Genomic DNA, 27,456 nt, shown 5'->3' with positions numbered 1-27,456 from the left:
GGGTGTGTGCGTACTCGAACATTCCAGAATCCTGCTGATAAGCGATCTCAGTTAGTTTGTCCCAGAGCTGTGTGTCAACACATGTCCGAGCTGAACTCCCACGCGTTTGGGATCTCAGCAACTCATACGCTCCGTTTTTAAACGCTGTAAGCATTTATCAAACCATCAGGAGGAAACAAGTCACTCAGTCAACCTCTCTGACAGCCTGAGGAGTCCACAACCAGCCATATCCCATTGAACTGTAGCTCTCTCTCTCTCTCTCTCTCTCTCTCTCTCTCTCTCTCTCTCTCTCTCTCTCTCTCTCTCTCTCTCTCTCTCTCTCTCTCTCTCTCTCTCTCTCTCTCTCTCTCCATCTCATCTGATAATAAAGCCTTAAACAATAGACTGTGTGTTCCCTCTACAGAGTCTGGTGAGCAAGTTCAGTTCCAGTGTGAACAGCCAGAAGCCCAAGGTTAGCCAACTGGAGCAGGACACTCTCAGTGTCAACGAGGATATCAGCGCTCTCAAAGAAAAGGTACTGGACTGGAACTCTTCCTCGCTGTCTTTTATTCCCGCCTGTCATGTGTGGGATTGTGTGTGCTGGCTTTGGAGAGCTAATGTTTGTGTCTATTTCTGTGTTGTCCATCAGGCGGACGACAGGGCTGCGGATGCCCAGAAAGTGCTGAATGATGTGGGTAAAACCCATCTGAGAGCTAAAGACCTGGACACTGAGGCTAGGAACCTGCTCGAGAAGATCCTGGGTAAACCACCAAGTCCTTGTTCTCTAACTCGCCTGATCTCTTTGACCCCCTCTGTCTATATATCACTCTCTCTCCAGCCAAATGATCCTCTTTCCTTTTTATTTTTCTGTTTTCTCACCCCTTCTCTCCCTCCCTCTCTCTCTCTCCCCCCACTCCCCCTCTCCCTCCCTCCCCCACTCCCCCTCTCCCTCCCACTCTCTCTCTCCCCCACTCCCTCTCTCTCTCCCCCACTCCCTCTCTCTCCCTCTCTCTCTCTCTCTCTCCCCCTCTCTCTCTCTCTCTCTCTCTCTCTCTCCCTCTCCCTCCCTCCCCCCCACTCCCCCTCTCCCTCCCTCCCCCACTCCCCCTCCCTCTCTCTCTCTCCCCCTCCCTCTCTCTCTCTCCCCCTCTCCCTCCCTCTCTCTCTCTCCCTCTCTCTCTCCCCCACTCCCCCTCTCCCTCCCTCTCTCTCTCTCCCTCTCTCTCCCTCTCCCTCCCTCTCTCTCTCTCCCACTCCCTCTCCCTCCCTTATATATCTATATATCTCAACCTGAATGTGTGTGTTGTGTAGCCCTGCTGCTGCAGCTGAAAGAGTCTGGTTCCGGTGATGTGGTGCCCAGTGAGAGCCTGGCTAAGATGTTATCCGACGCTGAACGCATGGTGAAGGAGATGGAGAGGAGAAACTTCAACCCCCAGAAAGACGCAGCCGACAAAGAGAGAGACGAGGCCCAGAAACGTAAGTAGTCTGCTGTGGAACCAAAACTCTTCAAATCCCTCAAGGTTTTTCTTTCATAAGATTAGAAGCTCGTACGGTAACTCTGATGTTCTTGAACATTACTGGGATTAGGTTGAGTTAAGATACAGATAAGAAGTATAATGTCACAATGGCGATGACGACTTTGTTTGATACCATCAGCAACCGAATAAAATAGTGAGACTTTTTAAAACATTTCCGGTCGAGAATGACCATTTCTATTCTGTTGTATTCTCCCAGTGCTGGACTACATCAAGGCTAATGTGACCAAGCAGTATGATCAGAATGAGGCAGCAGCCAAGAGGGTGAAGGGTCTGCTGAAGGACTATGAGGCTAAACTGAAGGACCTGGAGGAGGCGCTGAAACAGGCTGGGGACATGGTGAAGAAAGCCAACTCTCAGAACGGACTCAACTCAGAGGCACTGAAAGACATCCTGGTAATAATAAAACTCTCTGTATTTACTATTTTCTTTTAACCTGATGGTACATGTTGTTTGGTCCGTTGCTATGGTTACTTTCATGGTTAGGGTCATCGTCCCCCCCCCACAAAAAAAATGGACGTCTTATGGCAGTAGTGCTAATGTGCTCTTAACCAAATGAATGTTTGTTCTTCAGAAACGTATGGAGGACCTGAAGAAGGAGCGGAAGAAGGTCCAGGACCAGATAGCCATGGCAGAAGATCAGCTGAAGGCCACAGAGGACCTCCTGAGAATGCTGAAGGACAGCAAGACAGTGAGCACACAGACCGGCCGTGTCATCTCATGTTGCAACTGCATATTACCTCATGTGCATAGTCAAATTCAATATACCGAAGTCAGTGATGCATCTATCATCTCCGGGAGACATATGATCCGAACCAGTGTAGTGATACAGCCGATGTACACAACATATTTTGACAAAACTTGATTCTGAAACTGCAGTTGCTCTCGATTCTCAAATGTTAGTGGTTGAGTCCTAACTTGCCAGCCACTCAGATAACAATCAATGTTTGTGTTTGATAATATCATGACTTTAGGTAAAGAGGATGGTATGTCCTTGCCTGTATTTCCTGTGCCTACAGTGGTTCTTCTGTTCTCTTCATTAGGCATACGGTAACAAAACGTAGCCAAACAGTTTGCAACGGAAAGCAAACATTACCATTTGTTATTGGACAAGTTCAGGTAGTCCCTCCCTGTTTCAGTCATGTTTTCGTCCATTTGGTGCCTAATGAATGCGACCCTGTTGTCTTTCTCCTCTCCAGGAGTATGAACAGCTAGCTGCCCAACTGGACGGCGCCAGGACTGACCTCACCAAGAAGGTCAACGCCATCTCCCAGGCCGCGGCCAAGGAGGACATTGTGGAGCGAGCAGAGAGACACGCTGAGAACCTGGCCAAGCTGGCCAAGGAACTACAGGAGTGAGTTATAGGGACCTGGGATGTGGGGACATGTCCTCTTAAACCAGGAATAGGACGGGTCCTGGGTTATGACGACAAGGCAGTTTCTGCTGCTGGTTTGTGTAGTTTAAGCTAAATGGTCTCAAGACTGTGTTAGTTTCGAAGGGAAGCCATAATTCCTCAGCAGCACGTAATTCAAGATAAGAGTAGAGGATCGACTCAAGAGGTTCCCCGAGCATCAAATAGTATTGAAGTAGTGTTAGTGGCGGTAGTTGTGGTTCTTTAACAGGGATGTTTATGCCGAGTGGTTTTCATCCTCAGTGGGTCGTTCCAGATGGATCTGCCATCCGCTAGATTCCCCTCAGGGCTGCATGTTTGTTGTTCCATTTGGTTTATTGGCATTTCCCGAAAATCCAGATGCGTGTGTTTACCTTTACTCTCTCGCTCTTCTGTTCTCTTTTCTCCCTTCCTTCATCTGTCTATTTCTACCCCCCTCTCACACTCTCTGTCTCTACCCCCTCCCACCTCTCTCTGTCACAGTGCTGTAAGGGACTCGAGTGGCCGCTCTGATGTGCGTGATGCCATGGACGCCATTGAGGCCTACAAGAACATCACAGATGCGGTCAACGCTGCAGAGAAGGCAGCCAAGGAGGCCAAAGATGCAGCTGACAAAGCCCTGAAGGTGAGTCCACAGTCTAGCCACTAGACCCATACCAGGGAGATATTGACTCCACAGCACCTAGCTCTAAGCTGATGTGTCTTTGGTCCACCTTCTGTTTCTGCAATATTCTTCAACTTGTTTTTTTTCTTATTTTCTTCATTATTTTTCAATCTAGGATGTGAAGAAAGAGGACCTGACAAAGAGAGCTAAGAATCTGAAAGACAGCGGGAACGACCTACTGAGGGAAGCCAAGGACGCAGAAAAAGATCTCAAAGGTATGTTGCTATAAGTTGTAATAGTGTTTTTAGAGTGGGTAAGGAGCCAACCAAATGCATGTGGCCTAAATGGAATGGCCTAGTTAAGACTTAACTGAGCTCTGTTTTGACTCGGCAGAGGCCTCTGATGACCTCACAGCCCAGAAGAAGCGCCTGAATGACGCAGAGAATAAGAAGAAAGCATTGGAGACGGACCTGCTGGATGCCCAGGCTGAGCTGAACAACATCCAGAGAGGTACAGTGGCTCGGGTAGTAGGAGGACCAGAGGATGTCTGATAGACCATCTCAAATTATGGAAAATGTACTGATCAATGGAAGAGCCAAATATGAGTTATGAGAGTGCTTTGACTTAAGTGTCATCATCACTAATCCCTCCCTTCCCCCTCTCCTCCTTCATTCCATCCCCCCTTCTCCTTCCTCCTACCCTCCTTCCCCCTCTCCTCCTTCCCTCTCTCCTCCTTCCCTCTCGCCTCTCCTCCTTCCCCCTCTCCTCCTTCCCTCCTTCCCCCTCTCCTACTTCCCTCTCGCCTCTCCTTCTCTCAGATGATATAGGAGACGTGCTAGATGAGGCGAAGAGGAAGGCAGCGGCTGCCAATGACACGGCCAGCACCACCATGGACAGACTGAACGCCATCAGAGAGGAAGTGGACAAGTTCAACGTCATGCCCTCCGACTCCAACCTCGGCAGCATCATGGACGATGTGGACAAGTCAGGTGAAGAATCACTCCACTAACCTGTGTCTGCAAAGGCTGGAGGGAATAGACACCCATAAAGAGGGCTTCCTTGTAAAAAAGAGATTTCTCTCAATGGAATAAATATGACGTATCTTATTAAAATGGTGTTAACCATGCTTGAACAGCACTGTATGTACTGTGATGATTGTCCACTCCACTCCTTTCCTGTTTTGTTCAGGTGTGAAATGGTTAAAAGGTCTAACTCCTCTCTCTCTCTCCCCCCCATCCACAGTGAAGAATCTGTTGAACAGCATCCCGTCTCTGCAGGATAAGATCTCGGAGGTGGAGGAGCTCAGCTCTCAGCTCTCCCCCGTCACCAACGTCTCTGATAACATCAATAGGATCAAGGAGCTCATCGAGCAGGCTAGAGATGCAGCCAATAGGGTACGAATGCACCACCACACACACACACAACTCTATACACACCCTGGGTCCACACCCCACCAGATATACCCACGGTGTATAACCTGTTACCCCTTCCACTGGCCATACAGTCTCTGCAGCAGTGAGTGCTGTTGAGAATTAAGACGTGAATATATGGAGTCGGACTCATTTCAGTTTGAAGGATTGCAGGTTCAGGTCTTGACAGAGCCCTTTGGGGAATTTGATGGACAGTTGTGAATCCCATAAAGGAGAAGACTGATTTATCTTTACACTGCTGGTCCCTTAGTAACCCTGTACAACCTCTCACCTCCTCCTGTCTCCAGATTGTGGTCCCTATGAAGTTCAGTGGGGATGGCCACGTGGAGCTGCGTCCCCCGCGGGATATTGAAGACCTGAAGGCATACACGTCCCTGTCCCTGTCCCTGCAGAGACCAGAGCTCCCCAGCAGCCGAGGGGACGGAGCACGCAGACGGAGACAGACCACCCCGATCACAGACACGGGTGACATGTTCGTGCTCTACCTCGGCAACCAAGACGTGAGTAAACTGGAATGAATGATATAGATTTGACAGTTTTCTTTTGGTTCAGAAAAGCTCTCTGGCACTTCAGTCGGCATTCTGTGTATATTTCTGTATTGAAATAATGGCACGCATACATTTGACAGTTTGCTTGTGGTTGGAAATGCTCGCACTGACTGTCCTCCCCTCTCTCTCTCCCACAGTCGTCTAAAAACTTCATCGGCATGGCCCTGAGGAATAACGTGCTGTTCTGTGTGTACAATCTGGATGGAGAAGAGTACGAGATCAAGACGGACTACATCACTAGGTCTCCCTCTGAGCCTTCCTTCTTTGACAAGGTGGACCTGCGCAGGTAAACCATACCGTCGGCCATTCAAAAGTCTTGGGAAATTAGATTTCAGTGAGTAACCCTGATTTTACCATTGACCTCTTACAATCTCTCAGAATTTACCAAGACGCAGAAGTGAACCTCACCAAGCTGTTCACATCCAATCAGCCGGACCCACCTCAGCTCAGCAGCAAGCAGGGAGAGCTGACCAGGAACCTTCTAAATCTGGACCCCAGTGACATTGTCTTCTATGTCGGGGGCTACCCCTCCAACTTCAGTGTAAGCACCTGACTTCATAACATTTTGGTTTGACATTGACTGAAAATGAAACATTTCAGTGACTAACGGAGGTGGCATTACGATTCCCGATTGAAGCGTTTTCAACCTTGTATAACATCTGAAAATGTTGTTTCTATAGCCTCCAGCCTCCCTCAACTACCCCAACTATAAGGGATGCATCGAGCTGTCCACCTTCAATGACCGATTCATCAGCCTGTACAACTTTAAGAATGCTGTCAAGGTCAACCTGGAGACTCCATGCAAGAGGTATAAGCATCAAACAAAGAGATTGGTAGATGCATGTATGTAGTTCTGTCCTCGAGCTGGTCTTGTCTAATGATGTTCTGTATCATGTCATTCCGCATTATGTTTTGTGTGGACCCCGGAAGGAGTAGCTGCTGCTTTTGCAACAGCTAATGGGGATGTTATTCAAATACCACCAAGCCGAATGAGGTTTTGATTGATGGTCCTGGATCAGAGAACAACAAAGAATAACTGTCCCATAATCTTTATTCCTCAGAGTCTTTGTTATACAGTCAATCACTTGACTGATGGACATGTTACGTGGCTGGATTGACTACAAGCCTGCTAAACCGGACACTAAACTTTAGCACAGCGCGATTCGCTCCTATTCAGTTGAAGGAAACCTTGGCTTTAGCAGCGTAGCTCTGTGAGCAGCAAAAGTACTCTCCAGTTCTATTTTTGCATTTTCTGTTTTCCCGACCACCCAAATGTCGCTCCCCAGTTAGTCTGGATCAAATCTTGAGTTTTACAGTCAACAACCTTAACCATTTTCTGATTGAATCCCTCTGTGCCCAGGTATAGCCAACCAGTGGTGTTTGAGTACTTTGAGGGGACTGGTTATGCCAAGGTGTCCACCCAAGGTGTCAAGGTGCCCACTCTCCTCCTGGGCCAGACCATCTCCACACGCTCAGAGAATGGGCTTTTCCTCTACATAGGAAATGAGGTAGGCTACTTACTCTGCTCACATTGAAACATTTGGTGTGGTGAAGTTGACACTTGAGTAGCTGTCAGTTTGTCCCACTGACTGTGTCGCTTGTTTTCCTCTTTTCGCAGGAGAACTACTACAGTGTGACGTTTGAGAGAGGCTACGTTGTCATCCGTAGTAACCTGCTCCGAGAACCAGTACAAAGCGCTACCAAAGTCTTCCCAGTGGTAAGGCAGTTGGCGCTAGATAGATGATATTTAGTTATTTGTAGAACTCACATTGGTTTGCTCAAATAGTTAGATAGATTTTTGATTTTTGTTGTTGTTGACCCTTCTCTTTAGAATTCAGACCAAGCAGAAGTGTTGATCATTATTGAGTCTCAAGGAGGCCAAGAGATGAAGATCCGTGTAGCAGGCAAGGAGGTGGTCAAGTCTGATGTCCAGTACACCCCAGGTGACTTCACAGACTACTACATCGGTGGCGTACCACCAGCGCTGAGAGAAAGGTGGGTGCTTTTCACCTGCTTACTAGGAACATGATGATCATTATGTTTGACGCTACGATGTGACTGGTCAAACTCTGCCCATGTTTGCATGGGTGTTGAGTACGTTGTAAAGCCTTATTGGTAGTATGCTGTTTCCTTAACCGTACATCACACCAGAGTCTAAATAACATTGTGTTTGTGTGTTCTCGCTCACAGACACAACATCACCGCCCAGCCACTGAAGGCCTGCATGAACAACATCAAGCTCAACAGCAAGTACCCCACCTTCGAGGAAAAAGTGGGCATCAGCCGGGGCTGTCCCACGGACTTCCTGGTAAGTCTTCACCTTTTCCTACACCTTTTTTCAAACATGGTCAATAACACGGCTCTATATTTTTATTTCTACCACTATAATCTTTACTCACTGGAGACCTAGTTGTACTGTCAGGAAGACATTTCTGTGTGCCACTACTGCTTATATTGATGCCACCAAGATGCTGTAACTGACTCCGGTCCACCGTTCGTAACCGCATGACAATGTCTCGGTGTTCCAGGCATCTCGTAAATCAGAGTTTAACGTGGGGAGTTCTCTGTCAGCTGCTCTCGAAGGCTTCAGCCTGGCAAGAGATGTCTCAGTCTCACTGGGATTCAGGAGCTCTGAGAAAAATGGGCTCCTACTGCAGAACACCGAGTCGGTTAGTGGACCACACCACCCCTTTTTCTCCCTCTCTCGCTCCATATTTCTTTCTTCAACTGTTGTTTTGACATTTGTACAGCAAGTGTGAGTGACCTGACTGCTTGAAACGATCTTTATCCCTACCCGGTTCTCCGACAGAGCGTTGGCGCCATCGAACTTGCCTTGGTCAACGGCTATGTGGTCCTGACGTTCAAAGACACAGCTTGGAAGTCTTGGAAATCAAGCAAGCAGTACCAGGACGGCAAATGGCATTACCTGACTGCCACCAGAAGAGTGGCTTCTCAAAGGTAGAACATCAAACATTCAACATAGATTTGATAGAAAGCTATTAAATCCACCATATCGACTTTATCCAGTTCCATGATGGATTGGTGATGACTGAGACTTACCATAGACATTATTGTTGTGGCGGTACAGCACATACTGGTTATACAGATTGGTAGCCGCTGACACGTATACTGTAAATAAGTACTGTCCCGTGTTGCCCTACAGTATCGAGCTGCGGATAGATGACGAGGATGTGGGAGGGCAGATAACCTCAAGCTCCTTCAGTTCAAACCCAGACTCTGTGTTCCTGGGGAAAGACACCTTCAAAGGCTGCATCTCCAACCTCTACCTGAGAAGGTAAAGTCACATCACTGTTTACTGTTATAATGTCTAACATTAGTCACAACACGGCAGTAGTAATAGTTGTTAGATACAGTACATATGTAGTTATCATAATGGTTGTAGTAGTAGTTTTCTTTAGTCAACCTTTATTTAAGTAGGGAGTTATACTAAGAGCCTTTTGCAAATGAGCCTTGCAGAACACCAAGAAATACACACATCGAATATGAAATGGAACCAATAAATAATAACCTAGCCGAACTACTAGAAGTTTATTTTTGTAGGAAAGGTTTCATGTTAACATCCGCGGTGCATTTATAGTTCACATTTCATAGTGCAAAGGTGTCCTGATATTGATATTAGATATTGGTGTTACTGTCCTAGTTTACCACCACCTGAAAGTTGTTGTGTGTGTGTGTTGTGTTGCAGGCCTAACTTTCTGTACAGAGCAGAGGACCTGAGTCAGTTCAGCTCTACAGGAGATGTGCTGCTGGATAAGTGTAGCTCTGACAGACCTCCACAACTGATGCTCGACCACAACACCTCCAGGAAGGTGAGAAAGAACTGTGAACTCAGCTAAGCCCAGTGAACGATGATGAACATACAATAATGACCTACCTGACTGCCGCCTACTCTTATAACCACACAACTTGTGACACCAACAGGAAAGCATGTGTTTTTTGTATGCCACACCCAATCACAATTGTATTCATTTATCCTTGTCCTAATGATGGAAGACTTCAATCCAAGTTTTCAATAACACTATACTATACTATACTATACTATACTATACTATGATTACCTAGGAACAGGCCACTCACTCACTTCCCATGCACGTTGTGTTGCACGTTGTGTTGCACGTTGTGTTGATAAGTTGTTCTGACTGTGTTTTGCTGCTTTGTTTCCAGAGATGAAGAGAAGGAAGACCTGCCGACTAATGAGGACAAATTGATATTGACATGCGCAATATTAGCATCTCGCACATTGTTTGCACAAGCCCATTGCTATTGTATGTGACTGATGAACACATTACTGCATGGACATCCACATCATCATGACTACTATCATTAAATATAAACTATTAACTATTAAAAATGTTTATTTTATAAGCATCGTTTCACTTTTGATTTGTACACTGTTCTATCTTAAGCATGTTTCACCACAATAAACCACTTATCTGACCAGTGATTCACATGTATCTATTAACCCACTCATTCACCATCATCATCAGTCCATCTGGTTGCAGCCTGCCTGCTAAGTCATTTCCTTGTCCCCACTCCCTCTCTGCTTTCCCTATTCACAATGACTTGGACTAATGCATGATCAATAGTCTATACTGAAATAGAAGAATGATCATAATATACTATCATAATATTTTTATACTATGGAATGACTGAGGGTGGAGAATTGGAACGTTGCACTAGGAAGGGATAATAATAGTTACGGCCTGTGAGTACCTGAAGTGGATACTGGAACGTGACACTAGGAAGGGATAATAATAGTTACGGCCTGTGAGTACCTGAAGTGGATACTGGAACGTGACACTAGGAAGGGATAATAATAGTTACGGCCTGTGAGTACCTGAAGTGGATACTGGAACGTGACACTAGGAAGGGATAATAATAGTTACGGCCTATGAGTACCTGAAGTGGATACTGGAACGTTGCACTAGGAAGGGATAATAATAGTTACGGCCTATGAGTACCTGAAGTGGATACTGGAACGTGACACGGGGAATGTCGGAGTATTGAATAAATACGCTGCGTCGTTGTTATTTACATTTACATTTAAGTCATTTAGCAGACGCTCTTATCCAGAGTGACTTACAAATTGGTGCATTCACCTTATGACATCCAGTGGAACAGTCACTTTACAATAGTGCATCTAAATCTTAAAGGGGGGGGGGAATACTTATCCTATCCTAGGTATTCCTTAAAGAGGTGGGGTTTCAGGTGTCTCCGGAAGGTGGTGATTGACTCCGCTGTCCTGGCGTCGTGAGGGAGTTTGTTCCACCATTGGGGGGCCAGAGCAGCGAACAGTTTTGACTGGGCTGAGCGGGAGCTGTACTTCCTCAGTGGTAGGGAGGCGAGCAGGCCAGAGGTGGATGAACGCAGTGCCCTTGTTTGGGTGTAGGGCCTGATCAGAGCCTGGAGGTACTGAGGTGCCGTTCCCCTCACAGCTCCGTAGGCAAGCACCATGGTCTTGTAGCGGATGCGAGCTTCAACTGGAAGCCAGTGGAGAGAACGGAGGAGCGGGGTGACGTGAGAGAACTTGGGAAGGTTGAACACCAGACGGGCTGCGGCGTTCTGGATGAGTTGAAGGGGTTTAATGGCACAGGCAGGGAGCCCAGCCAACAGCGAGTTGCAGTAATCCAGACGGGAGATGACAAGTGCCTGGATTAGGACCTGCGCCGCTTCCTGTGTGAGGCAGGGTCGTACTCTGCGGATGTTGTAGAGCATGAACCTACAGGAACGGGCCACCGCCTTGATGTTGGTTGAGAACGACAGGGTGTTGTCCAGGATCACACCAAGGTTCTTAGCGCTCTGGGAGGAGGACACAATGGAGTTGTCAACCGTGATGGCGAGATCATGGAACGGGCAGTCCTTCCCCGGGAGGAAGAGCAGCTCCGTCTTGCCGAGGTTCAGCTTGAGGTGGTGATCCGTCATCCACACTCATATGTCTGCCAGACATGCAGAGATGCGATTCGCCACCTGGTCATCAGAAGGGGGAAAGGAGAAGATTAGTTGTGTGTCGTCTGCATAGCAATGATAGGAGAGACCATGTGAGGTTATGACAGAGCCAAGTGACTTGGTGTATAGCGAGAATAGGAGAGGGCCTAGGACAGAGCCCTGGGGGACACCAGTGGTGAGAGCGCGTGTTGCAGTGTTGGAGTTTGTGTGCATCTCCTACTGTATGCTCTGTCAAGCATTTGTACCTGAGGAACAACCTTGGCCTGCGTCCATCCAGATCATTTGATCTCCTGTGGCCTCCTACAATAACTCAATCACGAAAATGCACTCGGATTATCCGGCCAACTCTTCCAAGTGAAAACTTGCAATGAATAACAGATTAGCACAACTGTATGTCAGGATTACAATGACCACCATGAGCAATATAGGCTCCATTCATTGCAAATTGTTGGTGGGATATTGCATGGTACAAATTATGAGTGTCTGTTTTGATTGAATGTTTATAAGCCAAAAGTATTCACACCGCTTGACTTTTTCTACATTTTGTTGTGTTAACGGTGGATTTAATGAATTTAATTGTATTTATTTTGTCAACGATCTACACAAAATAATCTAATGTAAATGTGGAAGAACACAGTTTATTTTCCACACATTCAACAACAAAACTGAATCTTGATTAGATAACTATTCCATCTCGAGTCAATACATGTTAGAATCACCTTTGGCAGCAATTACAGTCTTTCTGGGTAAGTCTTTAAGAGCTTTGCATACCTGGATTGTACAATATTTGTCCATTATTCTTAAAAATGTTCTTCAAGTCCTTTCAAGTTGGTTGTTGATAATTGCTAGACAGCTATGGTCAAGTCTTGCCATAGATTTTCAAGACGATTTAAGTCCAATCAAAACTAGCTAATATACACTGGAGTTGCTTACTGAGACGACATTTAATGTTCATGAGATGCCTAGTTACAAAACACAAGGCCTTGTGTTTTAGGAAATTTACCTGCTGAAATGTGAAATTGTCTCCAAGTGTCTTTTGGAAAGCAGACTGAACCAAGTTTTACTCTATAATTTTGCCTGTGCTTTGCTCTAATCTGTTATTTTTATATTTAAAAAACTCCCTAGTCCTTGCTGATGACAAGCATACCTGTAACATGATGTAGCTACCACCATGCTTGAAAATACGAAGAGTGGTACTCTGTGATATCAAATCAAATGTATTTATATAGCCCTTCGTACATCAGCTGATATCTCAAAGTGCTGTACAGAAACCCAGCCTGAAACCCCAAACAGCAAGCAATGCAGGTGTAGAAGCACGGTGGCTAGGAAAAACTCCCTAGAACGGCCAAAACCTAGGAAGAAACCTAGAGAGGAACCAGGCTATGTGGGGTAGCCAGTCCTCTTCTGGCTGTGCCGGGTGGAGATTATAACAGAACATGGCCAAGATGTTCAAATGTTCATAAATGACCAGAATGGTCCAATAATAATAAGGCAGAACAGAGAGAGAGAAAGAGAGAATTAGAGAGAGCACACTTAAATTCATACAGGACACCAAATAGGACAGAAGAAGTACTCCAGATATAACAAACTGACCCTAGCCCCCCGACACAAACTACTGCAGCATAAATACTGGAGGCTGAGACAGGAGGGGTCAGGAGACTGTGTTGGCTATAACGCTTTTGTATTCAGAACAAAAATTTAATTTCTTTGCCACTTTCTTGCAGTATTACTTTAGCGTCTTATTGCAAATAGGATGCATGTTTTGGAATATTTGTATTCTGTACAGGCTTCCTTCTTTTCACTCTGTCATTTATGTTAGTATTGTGGAGTAAATACAATGTTGTTGATCCATCCTCAGTTATCTCCTATCATAGCCATTAAACTCTAACTGTTTTAAAATTACCATTGACCTCATGTTGAAAGCCCTGACAGGTTTCCTTCCTCTCCAGCAACTGAGTTAGAAGGGCGCCTGTAACTTTGTAGTGACTGGATGTATTGATACACCATCCAAAATGTAATTAACATGCTGAAAGGGATTTTCTTTTTTACCCATCTACCAATAGGTGCCCTTCTTTGCGAACCATTGGAAAACCTCCCTGTCTTTGTGGTTGAATCTGTGCTTGAAATTCCCTGCTAGACTGAGACCTTACAGATCATTTTATGTGTGGGGTGCAGAGATGGAGTAGTCGTTTAAAAATCCTGTTAAACACCGTTATCCCACACAGTGAGTTCATGCAACTGATTACGTGACTTGTTAAGCACATTTTTACTGAACTTATTCAGACTTGCCATAACAGAAGTGTTGTTTACCTATTGACTCCTGACATTTCAGCTTTTCATTTATTTTATTTTTTAAATTTGTGAATATTTATATAAAACTATAATTCTACTTACAGGGTATTGTGTGTAGATCAGTGACACAAAATCTCAATTTAATCCATTTGAAATGATTCCGGCTGTAACACAACAAAATGTTTTTAAAAGTCCAGGGGTGGGAATACTTTCTGTATTTGTGTATATGCATTTGTATTTATGTAAATACACTAAAGGTAAACAGATATTTTAACGAGTGTACTGAGAACACACAGTTGCACGCGCAGAGTCACTTACAGCTGGATTGTCCTCAAAGTATGTCAAATCAACAGCCACCCATACTGGCCCTGCCCTTCCATCCATTATTTTGTTCTTTCTTTGAAATACCCCCTATCACACATACTGTACCTAAACTCAAACAAACAAACAACAATAAAGACATATCATGCCTCATTTGATAGAACTGGTATTAGCATGTCATGTTTGTGGAGGAAAGAGAGAGTATTATGAAATAGGCACTTGAACATGGAAACATACAGGTAACTTCCAAAATAAGGGAAATATTTGAGTTGAGGGATACAAAGTACATTGAAAGCAGGTGCTTCCACACAGCTGTGGGTTCTGAGTTCAGCAATTAACATCCCATCATGGTATTTCATGTCTGGGTCCGGGAACTGTAGTGAAGTCACCAAATGTTTTTTTTTTTTTTTAACAAACAATGAAGAGTACAGAAACGTACAGATTTTAAGGTTGCATCATGATTAGGTAGGTTTGGGGTGGGGCCGCGAGAAATTCTTGTGGATAAATGGGGTCCCCGCTGAAAAAGTTTGGCTTGGGATCATGTATGAAAATGACCAGTTGACCATTGTTTTGGCTACCATGGCTAGAAGAGATCTCAGTGACTTTTTAAAGAGGGGTCTCAAAGGAGAATAGGGGGTTTAAAAGATGTGTGTGTCTCAGTCACCAGATCTCAACCCAAATGAACACTTATGCGAGATTCTGGAGCGTCGCCCGAGACGGCGTTTTCCACCACCATCAACAGAACACTCTTTGAAAAAGGTTGAAGCATCCCTCCAATAGAGCTCCAGACAATGATGTAATCTATACCGAGGTGCTTTCAAGCTGTTCTGGCGGCTCGCAGTGGCCTGTTGAACCCAAAATGGGAGTCATCTTTCTCAGTTTGTAACTCCCAGAGGCTTACAATTGATAGCCAAAAGGACTGAGGAATGAGAATGGGCTCATACATGTTTACTATTGGAACACTGAGACAAGACCTTGTTCAGTTTGCTGCGTGATTGACTTGAGCTTTAATCATCAAACACAGCGTCATATTTACCATAGCTCTTTATCCTCCAACCATTGTCTTTGCATTTCAGAACCACTTTTCTATTGACTAAGGCAAATCCTTCCAGAGTGCCTTGTTGGAGATCGGAAAAACTATTTCCATAAATCCCATGTATTTAAGCCATTTTCTCTAATATTGAGTGCATGTGTCTCTGTGCCTGTGTGTGTTGTATAGGGTGGTGGTATGGAGGTGTCAGAGGACAGTCTCTCTGTGTGTGCACACTCTGTTCTAGTCAAACATGCCTACCACATTGGGGGCACTGTGAGTAGCCTGGGCTACAGCCTCACTCCCCAGGTGCTCCAGCCCAGGTGAGTAGACACAGACAGACAGACAGACAGACAGACACACACACACACACTCTTTCTTTCTCTCCCTGGCCTGACTCCTGTGTCTCTCCACTAGACCTCATTTCTCCCTGGACGTTAGGACCAAGTCTGCCGAGGGCCTGCTGTTCTATGCAGCCACCAGAGGGGGGAGCTCTCACATGGCTCTCTACCTGTCCAAGGGCAGGATCAGGCTGTCAGTAGGCAAGGGGAAGGAGATCTTCAACAGGGAGAAGTACAACGATGGAAGATGGCACTCGGTCAGTGGGTTAAGATCTAAGAAAAATCTATAATCTGTGATGTTGTTTCACATAATATTATTCACAAACTATGGTAGTAGTTGATTAATGTTGGGGATTTTGAAAATGTTTCTTTGGAAATGTACCAAATCACTGTGTCACTACATTCAGTGACGCATGGTTGCACCCCGTCTCTGGTGTCCCAGGGTCAACATTTACACCATGCCCATCAAAAAAAAACAGTCGTCTTAGGTGACCTCATCCTTTGCAGGTAATATTCAGCCTAGAAAAGAAGAGGTTCCGGTTGGTAGTGAACGGTATTAGGGCTCAGGCTGGACAGCTGACCAGTGATGAGGCCACGTCCATGGAACTGATCTGTCCACTTTACCTGGGAAGTGCTCCTGATTCCTTGAACGCAGAACTTAAGGTAAGCAACACACACACACGCAAACACACTTACAGTACAGCATACACTCACACCCCAAAATTGTATTGTGTTTTCTCTTTACTTTCAGTGGAAGCTCCTCCCAAAGCAAAGTGTGATTGGCTGTGTGCGTAACTTCAAGATGAATGGCACTCCCATGCCAGAGCCAACCACCAATCATGGTGCTGGCCCCTGCTTTGACGGACAGACACAGAGTGGGGCCTACTTCTCAGGGAGAGGGGCATATGTCATTATTAGTGAGTAGAAAGTTAAATATTGAGATTGGTAATATGGTTCATGATGAAGATGAAGACAATCACAACAATGATGAGGCTGATGATGACGTCTGTTCCAGATGATTCCTTTGTGGTGGGCTCCAGCTTTGAGGTGGTGTTTGACATCCGTCCCAGGAGTCTGACTGGTGTTCTGCTCCATGTGGGGGACTCCAGCAGGCCTCGCCGTGGGCCCAACACTGGACACCACCTCAGCCTCTACATGCACAGAGGAGAGGTGAGCCTGCCCTGCACTGGGCTGATAACACTGGGCCTGTCACAGCCCTAGTAATAGTGTTTCTCTAGTGCATGGTTGCTGGATTTGACATTAAAAATGTGATTCCAGTTGAGGCTGAATTTCCTTGCAGACTCGTTTGTTGTGCAATGTTGTGATGCGCATGTGTTTTTCAAGGTGGTGGCACGTGTGAACAATGGAGCTGGTGAATTCAGTGTTTCCGTTCGGCCCAAGCAGCCCTTGTGTGATGGAATGTTCCACAGAGTTGCAGGTACACTTTTCTTATAACATGCCTCTGTCCTACACATGTTATATATAACATGCCTCTGTCCTACACATGTTATATATAACATGCCTCTGTCCTACACATGTTATATATAACATGCCTCTGTCCTACACATGTTATATATAACATGCCTCTGTCCTACACATGTTATATATAACATGCCTCTGTCCTACACATGTTATATATAACATGCCTCTGTCCTACACATGTTATATATAACATGCCTCTGGCCTACACATGTTATATATAACATGCCTCTGTCCTACACATGTTATATATAACATGCCTCTGTCCTACACATGTTATAACATGCCTCTGTCCTACACATGTTATAACTGGCCTCTGTCCTACATATGTTATAACTGGCCTCTGTCCTACACATGTTATAACTTGCCTCTGGCCTACACATGTTATATATAACATGCCTCTGTCCTACATATGTTATAAATATAATATATGCCATTTAGCAGACGCTTTTATCCAAAGCGACTTACAGTCATGTGTGCATACATTCTACGTATGGGTGGTCCCGGGGATCGAACCCACTACCCTGGCGTTACAAGCGCCATGCTCTACCAACTGAGCTACAGAAGGACCTGCCTCTGTCCTACACATGTTATAACTGGCCTCTGTCCTACATATGTTATAACTGGCCTCTGTCCTACACATGTTATAACTTGCCTCTGTCCTACATATGTTATAACTGGCCTCTGTCCTACACATGTTATAACTGGCCTCTGTCCTACATATGTTATAACTGGCCTCTGTCCTACACATGTTATAACTTGCCTCTGTCCTACATATGTTATAACTTGCCTCTGTCCTACATATGTTATAACTGGCCTCTGTCCTACACATGTTATAACTTGCCTCTGTCCTACACATGTTATATATAACTTGCCTCTGTCCTACATATGTTATAACTGGCCTCTGTCCTACACATGTTATAACTTGCCTCTGTCCTACACATGTTATATATAACTTGCCTCTGTCCTACACATGTTATAACTGGCCTCTGTCCTACACATGTTATAACTGGCCTCTGTCCTACACATGTTATAACTGGCCTCTGTCCTACACATGTTATAACTTGCCTCTGTCCTACACATGTTATAACTGGCCTCTGTCCTACACATGTTATAACTGGCCTCTGTCCTACACATGTTATAACTGGCCTCTGTCCTACACATGTTATAACTGGCCTCTGTCCTACACATGTTATAACTTGCCTCTGTCCTACACATGTTATAACTGGCCTCTGTCCTACACATGTTATAACTTGCCTCTGTCCTACACATGTTATAACTTGCCTCTGTCCTACAGATGTTATAACTGGCCTCTGTCCTACACATGTTATAACTGGCCTCTGTCCTACACATGTTATAACTGGCCTCTGTCCTACACATGTTATAACTGGCCTCTGTCCTACACATTTTATAACTTGCCTCTGCCCTACATATGTTATAACATGCCTCTGTCCTACATGTTATAACTTGCCTCTACCCAACTAGCTAGCTACAAACACAGTAAGAAATGTCTTTAATACGTAATTGGTGACGCACATGGGGAATGTGTGTGTGTTTCTCGCCTCAGTGATCAAGAGGAACAACGTTGTGGAGATGCATGTGGACACTGAGGGCGACCACAAAATAGGACCTCCTTCCTCCTCCCCCACTCTGACCAAAGACCCACTTTATGTGGGCGGCATTCCAGGTTGGTACTTTGAAGGAGAGGTCACTGGATTTTCAGATACATTAAAACCCTATCAGTACTGGAGTCCATTGTAATAGAGTACCCCTTGTATTTTGCACAAATAATAACCTATAGATCCCATTGAACAGAGAATGCTGGATGAATCAAAGTCACACTGAATGTAGACTCCATCATTATTATGCCTCTTGAATACAGTACTGTATCTGTCTCTTCCTTGGGCAGAAACGTCCATGCACCCATCCCTCCCAGTCACAGGGTCCTTTGAGGGCTGCATCCAGAACATGAAGATCAATGAGGACCCGATCTCCTTCGAGAGGCTCTCTGGGGTATTCGGGCCACTCAACCTCAGAGAGTGTCCAGCTGGCTGAGTAGAATCTACTCCATGACCACATCCTGGGACTACATCCACTCTCCACTAGCCGCTGCGTGCAATCTGTTCCAAAAACAGAGAATGTGTATGTATGTGTGTGTGTGTGAGAGAGAGAGAGAGAGAGAGAGAGAGAGAGAGAGAGAGAGAGAAGTGTGTGTGTGCATGCGTGCATGTGTGTCACAAGGATAGTAAAACGAGGACCATTTTGGACAAGTGGGGGACATTTTGACAGTCCCCACGAGGAAAAATGCTATTTTAGGCTCAGGGGTTACTATTAGGGTTATAATTAAATTTAGGGTTAGTGGTTACGGTTAGGGTTAAGGTTATGAGTTAGGTAGTTTTAGGGTTTGGGGCTAGGGTTAGATTTAGGGGCTAAGGAAAATAGTATTTTGGATGGGAATCAATTATTTGGTCCCCACGAGGATAGCAATACGAAACTGAGAGCGAGAGAGATGGGGAAGTTTGGCTCTTTTTACTGGCTCGGATCTTTGACTCCTTCAGTCAAAATAATGAATATTTTGACTCATTTCGTTCAGTCAGCAATGCACAGAACACGCCGGACCCCCTACCTTCGAACCATGAACTGAAAACTTCAAAGTCATAATTCTACAAGCTTCCTGTACACCATTCGTGGCTTATTTGTGACTGAGATTTGTAAACGTGTGCTTTTAAATAAAATGTACATTTGTTGATTGAGAGGCATACAAATAAGATTATTTCTTGATACATTTGAAATTAGGTCTAATTGTGGCCACACCCGGACTATATTGTGAACGACTGTTGGCGTAATGCATTGCTTGACTGCCGTGGGGGTGATGAGCACAAAGTCGTTTGTGAACTGCAGCCCCCGAAATGATTTGTTCTCGAGTTCTAGTTGGTTAAGCAGAGGCTGTGTAGGTTTTGGTTCTACAAAGCTCTGTCCGTGATAAATAAGTGGAAATGCCAGAGAACTGTATTTGGAGGATTTATAGGTGTAACCGGTGCTGTACTGCACCGCTGTAACTCTGGTTGATTGAGACTATAGACGTGGACTTTGGAGATCAGGTAGTTTTAATCAAGCAGAATTCACTCTCTGCATCTGCATCCAAAAGGAAATAAAACATTTGTAGATCACATAATGTTCTGAGAATCGTCGCCTCTTTCTCTCATAGTGCATCACAATGATTTTCGAATACAAAAATTAGTACAGCCTCTCCTTATTATGCATCAACTCATTACATATTTTTTTTACATAGATAAAACCACACGCCTGCATCCAAAAGAAAACATTTGTAGAGCACATACGGTCTGCGAATCGTCGCCTCCTTCTATAGCAGATGCACAATACAAGGGACTGGGATCATTCGAAGAGCTAGACATCGTTCACACATACAATAGCCTGCTAATTCCTTAGCTAGCTATTAACCACATGTTGAATTCAGAATGTTAATATCATCCTAAAAAGTACAATTACATCTGAACAATACCATCCAATTATGAGTAACCTCTAAATATACAACATTATTCATGAACAAAACACTGTATGACTTTGTGCTTAAACGAATCAAACTTTTCTGAAGGCGACAGAAAAAGCCTGCCTACCTCTCATAGTGCATCAAAATGATTTGAGCACGCAGGGCAAAACGTAAGTACACACTCCCCTACTCCCAGGATGCAGGCATGCATAATAACAAATCAACATGACATATTAATATATAAACCTGGTGAAATTCACACAGTACTTGAACAACTGTTACATAGGCATGGATATCCTCCAAACACCGGCTTCGAGGGCATTATCAATTTTATACAACGGGTTACGAACATATTCAAATAACGATTGACATATTTTCATAAATGCGTCATTTTTATTTATTTATTCATACTGTTTCATCCTTCCACAAGATATAGCCCCGACACAAATCTAGGGTTGCCACCCAATCCGGCTGGTTGTTCATTCTATTGGTTTGGTTGCCAGAGACGCGACCCAGTCGTTCAGTCTTTTTGTTCTGTATCTATGGATGTGACCCAGTCATTCCTTCTAAATGTTCCATTGCCATACTGACGAGTGATGGCTAGATTTGGGACATTTCTGTTGCATTTCAAAGATGGTGGTAGAATCATTTTTTTTAAACGGTTGTTTTTTTCTTTGTATTTTCTTATACCAGATCTATTGTGTTATATTCACCTACATTCCATTCACATTTCCATAAACTTCAAAGTGTTTCCATTCAAATGGTACCAACAATATACATATCCTTGCTTCAGGGCCTGAGCTACAGGCAGTTAGAATTGGGTATGTCATTTTAAGCGAAAATTTAAAAGAAAGGGTCTATCCATTAAACCTGTTGTAGGACTCTTTGCGGCCAGCAGGTCAAACGAATGACTAAAGTGAAACAGTCACTCCGAAAAACGAATCATGATTCCTGAGTCAGTAAAACGAGTCGTTCAAAAATAACAAATTGTTTGCAAACTGCACGTCGTGTGTGTGTGTGTGTGTGTGTGTGTGTGTGCTTGCGCATGCGTGCATGTATGTTGTGACGTACATGATGATGTATGTTGTGCTCTTCCTTTGTATTTACTCATCCCCCCTCACACTAGGGCTCCCAAGTGGCGCAGTGGTCTAAGGAACTACATCTCAGTGCTAGAGGCGTCACTGTAGACCCTGGTCCAATTACAGGCTGTATCACAACTGGCCGTTATTGGGAGTCCCAAAGGGCTGCGCACAATTGGCCCAGCGTTGTCATTGTAAATAAGAAATTTTAAATAAAGGTTAAAAAAAAATGTTTTTAAATAGTATACAAACGCTTTCTTTTAGAGTGGATGTGGCGTTTGTTTGGTCAGTATTGCATCATGGCTACCATATAGGCTAAGCAACTCTGCACATAAAAAAAATAAATGCCAGTTTAACAACAAAAATATCAGTCACAACAATTAACTCTACATTGGTATTACCATTTGAATTACCATTCTGTGTCTCTAGCGACATGTAACTATGATCTCATATTAAATGTTTGGACCTACTATAATTACATTGGGATTTTTTATTTATGTGTATGTTGTCTGTTAACAAAATAATTTATAATCATCGATATGGATCCGGAGTAGTCAATTATTGGTAAAAAGCGAGACATTTTCTCTCAATGGTGTCAAATTATATTCAACTGAACTGGGACCACAGAGAAATGTACACCAAACCGTTTTCTCACATACAAGTATACTGAACAAAAATATAAACGCAACATGCAACAATTAATGATTTTACTGACTTACAGTTCAAATAAGAGAATCTGTCAGTTAATTGAAATAAACAAATTAGGCTCCGTCTATGGATTTCACATGATTGGGCAGGGGCACAGCCATGGGTGGGCCTGGGAGGTCATAAGCCCACTGACTGGGAAGCCAGGCCCAGCCAATCAGAATGAGTTTTTCCCAACAAAAGGGCTTTATTTGAGAGAAATATTTTCATCGGCAGGGTCTGCGGTTGTGAGGCCGGTTGGATGTACTGCCAAATTCTGTTAAAACACCATTGGAGGCGGCTTTTGGTAGAGAAATTAACATGAAATGATCTGGCAACAGTTCTGGTGGACATTCCTGCAGTCAGCATGCCAATTGCACGGTCCCTCAAAGCATCTGTGGCATTGTGTTATGTGGCAAAACTTCACATTTTAGTCTGGCCTTTTACTGTCCCCAGCACAAGTTGCACCTGTGTAATGATCATGCTGTTTAATCAGCTTCTTGATATGTCACACCTGTCAGGTGGATGGAATATCTTGGCAAAGGAGAAATGCAGGGATGTACAAATTTGTGCACAATATTTTAGAGAAATAAGCTTTTTGTGTGGATGGAAAATTCCTTGGATCTTTTATTTCAGCTCAAGAAACATGGGACCAACCCTTTACATTGCATTTATATTTTTGTTCAGTATAGATATACTGTACCTCAGACTAAGCTTTGTATATAATTTTGTATAATTCTTGATGACCTTTTTCCATTATTAAACACTTTGTTGCAGATGTTATATTCACTCTTGACGGTTACATCAGCTATCATTTACTTTACATGCATGCATTCCTGCCTTTTGACCGCTGATAACATTCAACATTTGTGAGTGGGTTAATCATGTCTGTCTGTCCGTCCGTCTGTTTTTTTGTTGCCTATTGTTGTCAGTTGTAAATACTTGTTTTTGTTTTGAACTTGGTGTTTATATTTCATGTGCAACCGTTGAATACAATAGCCTGAAGCCAGTACTACTGCATTTTTCATTGTTCCCCTCTAATCAGGGACTGCATTAGACCTGGGACACCAGGGGTGTGCAATGCATTATTACGTAGAACAGAAAACCAGCAGGCTCTGGACCTCCAGTGGTAACCCTGGCCTACAGTATAAAAGCAATATTAGTGTTGCATCTTTTGGATATTAGTCTGTTCATTTTGACATTGCAACGTAGTTGATATATAGAAACTAGGGCATATTTCCCACTCCCTAATTTTTATTAAAAACATATGCTTAATTTTCACATGTGAAATCTTTGATAATATCTAGCGCCTCAACACTATTTTCAACATACTATACGCTCATTGGTTGAATCACTGGCGGCAAGAATACCATCGCATTTCCATTTCCTCTATTATTTGGGAACGCACCCCAACACAGAGCGGAAGACAGACACAACGCTGAAGAAAACAAAGTAAACCAATGATATTCTTGGAGCTACCTCAAGCACATTTGATCAAATTAAACTATAATTTATGATAAGACCATGCGATAGTGTCAATAGTTCGAAGTGGGCGGTGAGCTACTGTAGAAGCCCACTGTATCGGTAGCGAGACGAGGTGCACCGCCTCTCGACCAGTCTAGACTGCCGCTGTCGCTTCCGTTTCTCCGGTGTGTTGTGGTTCGAAAGGCGAAGCGCGCTGCATCGGAACTTGGTTAACTGTCCTTGAGACTAAACGTACGGTTTGTGATCGATGGCGGACCCAGAACCATCACAACAACATGAGGAGACGGATCAGATTGACGATGCAGAGTTAGCATTTAAAGGAATAAACATGCTGCTCAACAACGGATTCAAGGAGAGCGATGAACTTTTCAGAAAATACAGGTTAGACGGTGCTGTGCCATAAACAATTAACTTAAAATACTATTTCATTGGTTAATTGATGCGGGGAAGGTTTGAATTAAAATAGTTATCCTATAAGTATTTAGGCTGTGTAGTTTATTTCCGGGCTTGGTTTATTTTTTTCAGATTGAGGAAGCCACGTGAAACTGATTAGTAGGCCTATAAGGTATAAACCAATTTGCACTGGTGGAAAAAGTACTTGGGTAAAAGTACCTTAATAGAAAATGAACAGTAAAATACTACTTGAGTGAAAGTATTTAGTTTGAAATGTAATTAATTAAGTATCGAAAGTAAATGAAATTGCTAAAACAACTTCAGTATCAAAAGTAAAAGTAAAAGTGAATCATTTCAAAGTCCCTACATTAGGCAAACCAGAAGGCATTTTCTAGATGTTTTTTATTTTGACATTTACGGATAGCCAGGGGCATACTCAGACAATTTACAAACGAAGCATTTGTGTTTAGTGAGACCGACAGATCAGAGGCAGTAGGATGACCCGGCATGTTATCTTTATAAGTGAGTGAATTTGACTATTTTATTGTCCTGCTTAGCAATCAACATGTAACGAGTACTTTTGGGTGTCAGGGAAAATGTATGGAGTAGAAAGCACATTACGCATTTTTAGATAATTGACGTTAACTCTTTCTTTTTCTTCATATACGCATATGTTGTAGTTTTTAAACCCTATTTTACATCTATAATTTTTGTGTTGTGCTCGCCGTCAGTTGAGACATGCTATTGAATACAGGATGGGTGTCATGTTTTGGCTGATAAATGTACTAAAATGGGTTTACAATTTAAATGTAAACTAACAAATGGTACCACAAAGATGGTTGAAGGTCCGCACAGAATGTTGACTTGAATGGGAATATCTGTTTTAAATTTTACTGTCAATCCTCCTTGGGAAACCTATTGAAATATAGATAAGAGAATAGACATGACTATTTAAGTTGACTTTCGACTGTGGGTGAACCAGTGAAATTCTTTGTGCTAGTAATTAGAAGTAAAAATGTCAATTAAAATGTTAATTATGTACCAGCTAAATTGAAGTGGTCTGAAGGGATAGGTCCATTCTATGAATTATATATGTTTGAAATGACAACCACCCTGTATTCAAAAGCATGTTGTCTCAACCTGTGGTTGGCACAACAACAACAAAAACTCAGATGATGTAGTCCCAAACTGGGGAAGTAAATGCCGTCGGGGGTACGACAAATAAAAATGTGATTAACATGTTTTAAAAAAATAATAAATAAGAAACTTTTTTTCTCACAATTTCAAACCGTTCATGTATATTTTCCAAAGGAGCAATACATTTGGGTGAGCTTTTTTTTCCTCTCGCCTGAGTAGCCTCGTTTCGCTGCCCAAAATAAAATTAAACCATCTTGCGAAATAACAACACAATGTCAAATACAGGTAGCCTAGTCAAATAATTAACGTCCACAATGATGCCAAAAACCAACATTTGAGAGTGCGCTGACCCTGGTGCTAGAGAGGGTACGCAGCTGGAGGTTGAATGTTTGAAGTGGTACGGGACTATAAGAAGTTGGAACAACTGAATTATAGTCAAAGCTACAACATATGTGAATATGAAGAGAGAGAAAAAGAGTGTATAATTTAGTTAATTGACATTAAAGGTTTAAAATATATATTTTTTTAAATAAATAATGAAATAGATTGACAACATTGTTTGTAAGATTTGAAATGATATACAACTCAACCTTTTCCAGTGATGACATGGATATCTCATGGTATGGTGGGGTATGCAAAATGGTCCAAATAAATGTTTTGGCATTCAGGTCCAAAATGTAACTTTCTGACCACTTCTTCCATGGGCAAACATGTATGTAAAGTAATGTTTAAATCAAAAGGGACACTGTCAATGTGATTCAGTGGTGATTTTAGCATGTAAATCTTGGTGGGGCAAAAAAAAGTAAATGTGGGATGCATGCCAGCAAAGCCACTACACAACACTAAACAATACATTAATTGCACTGTAACGGTGACAAACAGTGCCCAGAAAGGGCCTTTTCAACCACTCCACAAATTTCCTGTTAACAAACTATAGTTTTGGCAAGTCGGTTAGGACTTCTACTTCGTGCATGATACGTAGTTTTACATTTACATTTAAGTCATTTAGCAGACGCTCTTATCCAGAGCGACTTACAAATTGGTGCATTCACCTTATGACATCCAGTGGAACAGTCACTTTACAATAGTGCATCTAAATCTTAAAGGGGGGGGGGGGTGAGAGGGATTACTTATCCTATCCTAGGTATTCCTTAAAGAGTCTCAGGTGTCTCCGGAAGGTGGTGATTGACTCCGCTGTCCTGGCGTCGTGAGGGAGTTTGTTCCACCATTGGGGGGGCCAGAGCAGCGAACAGTTTTGACTGGGCTGAGCGGGAGCTGTACTTCCTCAGTGGTAGGGAGGCGAGCAGGCCAGAGGTGGATGAACGCAGTGCCCTTGTTTGGGTGTAGGGCCTGATCAGAGCCTGGAGGTACTGAGGTGCCGTTCCTCTCACAGCTCCGTAGGCAAGCACCATGGTCTTGTAGCGGATGCGAGCTTCAACTGGAAGCCAGTGGAGAGAGCGAAGGAGCGGGGTGACGTGAGAGAACTTGGGAAGGTTGAACACCAGACGGGCTGCGGCGTTCTGGATGAGTTGTAGGGGTTTAATGGCACAGGCAGGGAGCCCAGCCAACAGCGAGTTGCAGTAATCCAGACGGGAGATGACAAGTGCCTGGATTAGGACCTGCGCCGCTTCCTGTGTGAGGCAGGGTCGTACTCTGCGGATGTTGTAGAGCATGAACCTACAGGAACGGGCCACCGCCTTGATGTTTGTTGAGAACGACAGGGTGTTGTCCAGGATCACGCCAAGGTTCTTAGCGCTCTGGGAGGAGGACACAATGGAGTTGTCAACCGTGATGGCGAGATCATGGAACGGGCAGTCCTTCCCCGGGAGGAAGAGCAGCTCCGTCTTGCCGAGGTTCAGCTTGATGTGGTGATCCGTCATCCACACTGATATGTCTGCCAGACATGCAGAGATGCGATTCGCCACCTGGTCATCAGAAGGGGGAAAGGAGAAGATTAATTGTGTCGTCTGCATAGCAATGATAAGGAGAGACCATGTGAGGTTATGACAGAGCCAAGTGACTTGGTGTATAGCGAGAATAGGAGAGGGCCTAGAACAGAGCCCTGGGGGACACCAGTGGTGAGAGCGCGTGGTGAGGAGACAGATTCTCGCCACGCCACCTGGTAGGAGCGACCTGTCAGGTAGGACGCAATCCAAGCGTGGGCCGCGCCGGAGATGCCCAACTCGGAGAGGGTGGAGAGGAGAATCTGATGGTTCACAGTATCGAAGGCAGCCGATAGATCTAGAAGGAT

At 44.0% G+C, this 27,456-nt stretch overlaps 1 protein-coding gene across 1 annotated transcript in view; it reads left to right on the top strand.

Moving 5' to 3' along the window:
* The window catches only part of LOC124017366 (laminin subunit alpha-3-like), a gene marked incomplete at its 5' end in the record, with an annotated part of 80,957 nt that extends 58,350 nt beyond the window's left edge, over positions 1-22,607 (top strand). The window contains 31 exons of the mRNA XM_046332627.1: positions 404-514; positions 629-740; positions 1,291-1,455; positions 1,714-1,910; positions 2,089-2,205; positions 2,714-2,868; positions 3,388-3,529; positions 3,684-3,783; positions 3,902-4,018; positions 4,327-4,497; positions 4,751-4,902; positions 5,226-5,438; positions 5,624-5,772; positions 5,865-6,027; positions 6,167-6,294; positions 6,847-6,994; positions 7,105-7,203; positions 7,318-7,481; positions 7,677-7,794; positions 8,015-8,155; positions 8,296-8,444; positions 8,650-8,781; positions 9,193-9,316; positions 15,286-15,419; positions 15,514-15,694; positions 15,945-16,100; positions 16,189-16,354; positions 16,453-16,607; positions 16,782-16,875; positions 18,484-18,603; positions 18,826-22,607. Coding sequence (XP_046188583.1) covers positions 404-514; positions 629-740; positions 1,291-1,455; positions 1,714-1,910; positions 2,089-2,205; positions 2,714-2,868; positions 3,388-3,529; positions 3,684-3,783; positions 3,902-4,018; positions 4,327-4,497; positions 4,751-4,902; positions 5,226-5,438; positions 5,624-5,772; positions 5,865-6,027; positions 6,167-6,294; positions 6,847-6,994; positions 7,105-7,203; positions 7,318-7,481; positions 7,677-7,794; positions 8,015-8,155; positions 8,296-8,444; positions 8,650-8,781; positions 9,193-9,316; positions 15,286-15,419; positions 15,514-15,694; positions 15,945-16,100; positions 16,189-16,354; positions 16,453-16,607; positions 16,782-16,875; positions 18,484-18,603; positions 18,826-18,971 — 4,419 coding nt within the window. The remainder of the gene's footprint in view (positions 1-403; positions 515-628; positions 741-1,290; positions 1,456-1,713; positions 1,911-2,088; positions 2,206-2,713; positions 2,869-3,387; positions 3,530-3,683; positions 3,784-3,901; positions 4,019-4,326; positions 4,498-4,750; positions 4,903-5,225; positions 5,439-5,623; positions 5,773-5,864; positions 6,028-6,166; positions 6,295-6,846; positions 6,995-7,104; positions 7,204-7,317; positions 7,482-7,676; positions 7,795-8,014; positions 8,156-8,295; positions 8,445-8,649; positions 8,782-9,192; positions 9,317-15,285; positions 15,420-15,513; positions 15,695-15,944; positions 16,101-16,188; positions 16,355-16,452; positions 16,608-16,781; positions 16,876-18,483; positions 18,604-18,825) is intronic.
* Between the last annotated feature and the right edge of the window lie 4,849 nt (positions 22,608-27,456).

Source organism: Oncorhynchus gorbuscha, unplaced genomic scaffold (assembly GCF_021184085.1).
Source record: "Oncorhynchus gorbuscha isolate QuinsamMale2020 ecotype Even-year unplaced genomic scaffold, OgorEven_v1.0 Un_scaffold_20:::fragment_4:::debris, whole genome shotgun sequence".
NCBI lineage: Eukaryota > Metazoa > Chordata > Actinopteri > Salmoniformes > Salmonidae > Oncorhynchus > Oncorhynchus gorbuscha.
Note: the sequence above shows the minus strand (reverse complement) of the source record. Positions and strands in the feature narration are given on the sequence as shown.